The sequence below is a fragment of the Halichoeres trimaculatus genome, unplaced genomic scaffold (genome assembly GCF_033239565.1).
Source record: "Halichoeres trimaculatus isolate MK-OKI-2021-1 unplaced genomic scaffold, fHalTri1.1 fHalTri1_scaffold_3, whole genome shotgun sequence".
Lineage (NCBI taxonomy): Eukaryota > Metazoa > Chordata > Actinopteri > Labriformes > Labridae > Halichoeres > Halichoeres trimaculatus.
Window position 1 is genome coordinate 28,177,701 of NW_027437181.1, and position 7,362 is coordinate 28,185,062.

The window sequence follows — 7,362 nt, forward strand, 5'->3', positions numbered from 1 at the left end:
TGGTTTTAAAAATGGGGCTGGAAGTGGGGGACACTGACCTGGTGTATCAGACTGCTGTACACATTAGTTAAAAGTGGCTGCACTGCTGCTGCACTGCTGCTGCTCTGCTCAGGGAAATGAGTTGGTTAAAGGTATGACCTCCAATGTGACTGCTGTCCATGAACGCTGAACCTGTGGTGTAAAGATCGTCCTCAGTAACAGTATACTGTGATTTGAGTCCTTTTAAGAACCAACATTTCTCTTTCAAGCATTACAACAATATGTGGCCTTGCTTAGTCAACGTTTGTTGTCATTACTGTAATAACTTTAGCTGATACAATGTGCAGTTTTTCTCACCTCATGGGCTTAATAGAGCTTATATTATGCTGACTAAATCACAACAATAATTGTGTTAAGTAGGTGTTTATGGTAAACATCGTGTCACTTCCATGAGCATGTTCCACCATTGGCTAATCTGATTGGAGCAGCCAGAGCGGGCATCATGTGTTCCAATAAGGTGTTGGGTTTCCCATAGTTCTAAGCTGTACAGTGACACGGGCTATTTGAAAGTGTGGCTAAACCCTATGGAATAAATGACTCGTTAAATTAGCACCTAATACTCCGGTCATTAGCAAGCCGTTACTAGCAGAGGAATGCCTTTGATGGTGTTGCTTTGTGTGAGTCGTGTTTAAGCTCCAGTTGGAAAAAGTGGTTCTTCGGATTGTTGAATACTTTTACATTATATAACGTTTTAATTCTCGCAGTTGAATTGAAGCAAAATCCTCCCAGACTCAGATTTTTCCTGATCCACGAAACGATGACTGGATTTCCAGCCACAACAAAAAACAGTGTTTGGAGATCGTTAACGATCTGTTACAAGCAGCATGAAACGACATATTCCTAAAGAGCTGGGTCTTTGGGTGTTTAGTAAGCTGAAGGGAATTGTCCATTGTAGGGTGATATTAGTAACCCTCTTAGGCAAAGCTAGTCCGTGGGCCGGCCCTGAGGGCTCATTTCAAGTGCTTAGCGCTCCTTTGGAGCTTTGTCACCCCTCACCCTGTTGCCAGCATGGCCCCAGCCCCTCTGGCTGTGGAGTGGAGCTGAACCACAGACCTTTACCCCTGCCCGCCACCAGGGAGGGAACACTGACATCACATCTCTTTCTCTCTCACACACACACACACTCCCTCACACTAACATTGTGGCACACATCCATTTTCTCGACCCCCCTCTTCTGCCAATGCACCACAGCCAATGGTCCATTTTCCCGCCATCCACTCCCATCCAACTACCCCCCTCTCTTATTTTTTTTTCTTTCTACACCCTCGTGAAGGTTGCCAGGCAGCAGAGAAAGACTTCACACACACATACACCCCACTATGCCTCTGAGGGTTTTCCGGATGTCCTTGTTTACATCATGGAGTGTGCAGGTCGTTGGGAAACAGACTCAGAGCCTCCCTGGTTATGTCTGTCTGAGTCCTGCATTGACCTCCATTCATTTGGTGTCAATGCAAATGTTCGGGGCAGCCCCACAGTTGGCCTATCACTGAACTTGGATCATATCCTTGTGTAAATTTCAGAATCAGAGTGAGAAATCAGCTCGTCTTGGATTTTCCCTTTAGCTTGCATTGGTAGTGATGTGAAGTTACTTTATGTCAGGTGGAAGTTTATAAAAAGTATGTTTTCAAGGCTCTGATAGCCAATAATTTATCAGCTCTCAGCTATTGGCTGTCGCTGATGTGCACCAAGGTTGCCGACAGTAACCAGGCTCTCTATTCCCTGTGTGTGTGTCAAACCGATCGATTGGTTTTGTCTGCTCCTCCCTCCAACTTTGATGTTACCATTGATTGTTCTCATCTGCCCCTGAACTCAAAGGTTAGAGGAGCTGAGCTACACTTCTGGATTGCTTTGACCTTCGCTCTGCACATGCTCAGTGGGTTCACAGAGCCCAGAGCCAAACAGACACGGTGCAGGCAGGCCTGTGGGTGCGTGACAGCCAGACAACGGTGTGATGTCTTTTTTTTTTTTTTTTTTTTTTTTTACTCACCCACTGAGGATGATGTATATGTGATTGATTTTTCTCCTACCCCTCTCTCTACCGTGTTTCCGCTGCAGTGCACTAAGCAGGACTGAGTCCAGGCTTGATCAATGCATTGTTTTTCTTTTTCAATCACACTCGAGTGAGCTGAAGACACGAAAGGTTACGCAGGTGAGGTCTGGCAGGGCTGGAATCAGGGCAGAGCTTCTGGAGGCCCCCTCAAGGCCAATATATGAGTTTGCATGAATGTTTGTGTGCGCGTGTGTGTGTGTGTGTGTGTAACTGCGAGAGAAAAAGGGAGGAGGGAGTCGGAGAAAGAGTTGCACACAGTAAGTTTTCCAAATTCATCAAATTTCTAACAAGTTCTTCATCCTTCATGTGGTGTCACAAGAGTTCATGCTCATTATACATCCCCTGTCTCCTCTCACACTGGGAATCTTCCTCCCATGCCTCCTTAAGTCCTCTGTAACCTTACCTTTACCACCTTACATTAAATTATAGGTCCCTCACAATGTCTCAGAGCTCACCTGCCTCAGATAATCTGCAGGGCTGCATGAAGACTGCTCCTCTTGTTTCCTCTGTTTGTCTTACAAACGCTTTCCTGACTCACTCTCACACACACAAAGGTCATATGTTCAACAGAGAGGAGACCACTTGACGCCTTCAACCTGAGAGCCACAGTAGCAGAAGCTCAGGGACTCATATCTGACATGAACATCAGTGATGTAGAGACATTTTGGGCTCACACTCAGGTGTCCTAATGCTCTTAAAGAAAAAGTATTAAGCAAAGGAAGGAAGTAGTCTCCCCTAGAGGGGTAAAGAGTGTCGCCTTCTTTTGAATTATCTTTTAGTAATGACGCTGCTAAACCCTGTACCCAAACACCTACTCATTAAGAAATAGATAAGTATCTGCGGGTGTGGAAGGCTCCAAAGCTGCACGTCTGGAGGGGTTGAGGATTCGGCAGCAGGGAGGGTTTAGAGGACTGGGGTGGGGTGGGAGAGCAGGCTTTGACCAGTGGGTTTCAGATGTCACGGCAGTTTCTTTCAGGAACAAATTACAGGGTTTAACTCCTCTTGTACCCGGGATGCTTGTATTCAGATTTAACTTCCTCGACAGGCACTCGAGCTCCATGCTACACAGCACCATTGTCAGGAGCACACTTGACTCTGGAGATACTTCACCTCCTCTCACGCTCTCAGCAACTCCTCAAGACTTTGTTCGCAGAGTGCAAGTGGCTGCCTTTCTTGGAGCGAGCAGAGCAGTGTAGCCCCTCTTAAGCTTTATATTAGTTAGCGTGTTGGTGTTAAAGGGCTTTCCATGAGTGGCCCTCATTAACCTCTTGGCGTCTTTGTGCTTTGAGTTGGCACAGGGCTGCTCCATAGATAAGCTGGACTATGAAACGGCTCAAAGGCTTGACTCTGGTGTTAGCTGAGCATAATCATCTGTGCTGCAAACACAGTAAACAAAGAATCAAATCCAGATGTTGCATGTGAGTTTCTATCTGAACACACTTGCTCTTGTGTTACATCATACATGCACGCTGTTGTGTCCCTGATACAAATCTGCAAATACCCTTACCTCACACACACACATGCATACATGCATAGACACACACACACATATTCCCTGTGAGCTGTAACAGACCTAAAGCTCTCTGAAGCATTTAGCAGCACGCTAGCAGGTTTACTCTGCGCTGCCAGTGCTGAGGGGAGTGCTGAAGCATCTAATGCAATTTCAACCCAACATGGCTTTCTGTGAATAAACATTGCTGAAGCGAACCATCTACTGTATGCTGATCCACTGACTGTAGTGCTTTCTATTTTCTCCATACGAGCTGATCTAATACCCCCGTCCCCTTTCTCCCACACTCTGATTTCTGCAGAGACTACATTTGCCTCCAGACTTGTCTGAGACGGTGAGTCGTGTGAGCAGGGGGGAGCTGGCAGGAGCACACACCGTGGCTTCTGCCTGTGGCAGCAGCACTTCCGGCAACAAACACCTGGACTTCTAGAACTCCCACACAGTCGCCACGGGCAACCAACACCTGGAATGCTGCGGCGTTGTCCTCTTAACCACGGTGACCAGGTTGTTCCCTCGCCCACATGATGTCAACAGTGATAACCCTGCCAGCCTTTACCACCTGCCAACTGTGCCAGCCAGGGGTGATGACCTAAACATCCACAGCAGCTTCTCTCATAACACACACTTTTCATCAGAAAAATCCTTTTTATTTATTTAAACTTACTGTTAATTTACTCTTCAAGACTCTTACAGCGTTTGCACATTCCACTCTATGTGGGGTTCATTCAGCTAAGGGTTTTTTATACCCACAGTTTGTTTTTCCCCACTCTAAATTGGGAGAATCTGAATCCTACAGTTTTTCAAAGCTTTCCATGAAGGAAGAGAATTTGCAACCGGCATTTTCCTCAATTTAAAATCTAAGATTGGGGACTCATTTAGGATTTGGTACATTTAGTGTTTTCTGCCCCCGGAGACTCTGAATATGAGTAAAATAGCATCCTGGAATATTGTTCAGTCTTTACAAACTCTCAGGCTTGGAAAACATTAAATAATTGAACTGCATGCTCTACTTTACAAAACAAGCAACCACTCCTGTCTGGCTCAATCGTGTACTAAAGTAGTGTGTGATAAAATGTCTTTTTGTATAGTTCAATAAAAGAACATATAAACAAAATATGCATCAAATGTTCTTTCTTTAATATCTACTCTAGCACCTCTTTAAATGGCTGATTGTGTGAGTGTGTAAAGTGAGTGTGTTATGAATGACTGATTTCTGGTCTGCCTCGCTGGTTTCAGGTTCGAGCAGCGATGCCTCCGTCTGACCCTGAGACTGTGCCGGTAAGTGACGTCTACCTCCAGCTCGCTGGAGAGCAGAGCAGGAATGTGGGCAGAGGGTAGGAGAGCTAGATTTGGGTGCAGGCTTCACACCTCATCAGGCATGTTTGCTGGATGAGCTGCTCTGCCATGACAAGCCCAAAAGAACAAATTAGGTCAAATGGTGACATGGAGAAACAGAGGAAAGAAAAAACAACAACATGAAAAATTAAATGTTTCATTTTTGTTTGCTGCAGTCTGCTGCTGATGCCACGTTGAATATTTTTGCCTGTGAAAAGTGGCAGTATTGGTAAGCATCTGCAACACGTGTTGGGAGAGTGTAGTGTTACCTGACAGGTTCATGCATGGATGAAGTGCTCTTAAATCGGCTGTGAGGGAGAGGTGACGTACACAGGTCAGAGATACAGGTGACAGAAAGCAAGTGTCATCAAGATGAAAACTGTTTTTCCAAGTTACTCTCTTTGAGGAGTCGACATATTCAGGGTGCACTCAAAAAGTGGATTAATGTTGGGAAAAAATCACTTTGGCATTTGTTTATGTTGCTGTGCTACTGGTATGTCTATTTTTACAATCTGACTCTCAGTTTGACTCAGCTTGGTTTGTCCAGCCAACAAAAAGTGTTTCATTCTTTGAGGGTTTTTTTTTTTTCACAATTCTCGGGATATAGATAAGTACAATTTTCTGTTTTTCCCAATGCACAACAGAGAATTGAGCTCTTTCATAGACTGGTCTTTATTTCTTGTAGCTCTGCATAATGACTTTGTATAACCGATTAGTCAGTAGTCTGTCCCTTTAAAAAGAGCTGATCATGCATCCTTAAACAATGTGGTGGGTAACAATTAGCCATGCCAACTTTTTACTGTGAATGAGTAACACTGTCGGGAAATGTCAATTAATTTAAAGCTTTGTTCACAAAAACGGGAACTTCAGTCAGGTCAGCACTGTGGCATTTTGAAGGGCGTGTGCCTCTTCTGATGTCTCTCCTCTCATCCACAGCAAGAAACTGTCTCCTGCACATGGGCCAACATCAGATATTTAAAGGGGAAAATAAATGTCAAAATAAGATATGTATTAATATTTTTTTACATTAATTTGCTTTCCGATTCAATTGAATGAAATCTGTAAGTGATGCCAACAAACACGCAACACCTTTGGCCCATTTTACAGGACCTACTTCTTGAATGTCTGACAAAGCTTTTAAGCCAAGAGAAAACACATTGTATAAGATAAGCTCTTAAAATCACGTCATTTGGCAGCTACAGCTCGAGTCCTATCGATTACAACCACAGCCTTCAGATCCCTGCTTCATTTGAGTCTCACAATTTAGGAGAAAACATTTTACCATACTGAATATTTCTCTCTCTGCCATCATGGATTCATCAAAGCAGGACTATCTTCTAAGCTGTGTGTTACTGATTACATCAACATTTTTTTATACGTCATGTGTCAAACATAGAAATACTCTAACCTCAGTCTAGGTTTGTTATATTTGTAGTAATGAGTAATGAGTAATGTCGTCTAATGAAAAAGTCAGGTTGCAAATAAAAAGTTTTAATTGACTCTTTACTGAAACTTACACTGCCTGACTTTATTCAGCGTAAGAATTAAATTCAGAGTGTTTTATCCTGAAGCTGTGTATTATTTAGACTGCCACTAATTGCAGCCTTTCTTGCACTTTGAATCCCTCCTTTTCATTCTGCCTGTGTAATTATTGATGCTCCTCCTCTGTCTCAGCACAGCCGCCTAACCTGTTCTCCTCTTCCTTTTCCTCGCTCTCACTACACCCTACATCTGTGTGATAAACTGGATTAATGAGAGGAGAAATTACTGTCAGAAAATAGGAAAACCTTTTCAGAAATAACTGATGGAAAAAGCTCTGAAAAATCTGATTGGACTGTTAAAAATTGAGTGAGATGTGTAAATTGAATTAATCAGTTTCAGTATGATATTTGGTGCTTCTACGTGCTGTGTGAATGTTACCTGACCTCACTCTCTACTGGACATCCTTTCTTTTTAGATGCTCTCTCTTTCTAACACAACTTCTCACACACACACACACACACACACACACACACAACCCCCCTGCTGAGGCAGCAAGTGAAGCAAAATAACTCACTCTGCCACACAATCGCTCCTTTGCCTCGCTCTAGGCACTGACTGCTTTATTCCATGACTTTTTTTTCTTTCTTCTCTCTGCTCCCTCCTCCTCCTCATTGGTCCTGTAATTTTTTTTTTTTCATACCATCGTAACTCTGCTACAACAAGAGCCAGCGATGGTGAATTGCTTGACCTTTCTCATTGTGTGGTGGCGGTGTGCTGTGTGGTCTGTGTCGGCTTGGTTCAGCCCATACATCAGGAGAGGGTTTGTTATTGTGGACACCTTTGTTTGGTGGGAATTGGAGGTGTTGTGTGTGAAATAGGAGCCCTTGTACTGGCATTTGTCAGCATTTAGATATGTCTAAATTTGCAGCTATGATGCATTTATGTC

At 43.8% G+C, this 7,362-nt stretch overlaps 1 protein-coding gene across 1 annotated transcript in view; it reads left to right on the forward strand.

Annotated features, from left to right (window-relative positions):
- The window catches only part of elp4 (elongator acetyltransferase complex subunit 4), a 66,620-nt gene extending 61,960 nt beyond the window's left edge, over positions 1 to 4,660 (forward strand). The window contains exon 10 of the mRNA XM_074665566.1: positions 3,901 to 4,660. Coding sequence (XP_074521667.1) covers positions 3,901 to 4,029 — 129 coding nt within the window. The 3' untranslated portion in view covers positions 4,030 to 4,660. The remainder of the gene's footprint in view (positions 1 to 3,900) is intronic.
- The last annotated feature ends 2,702 nt before the right edge of the window (positions 4,661 to 7,362 follow it).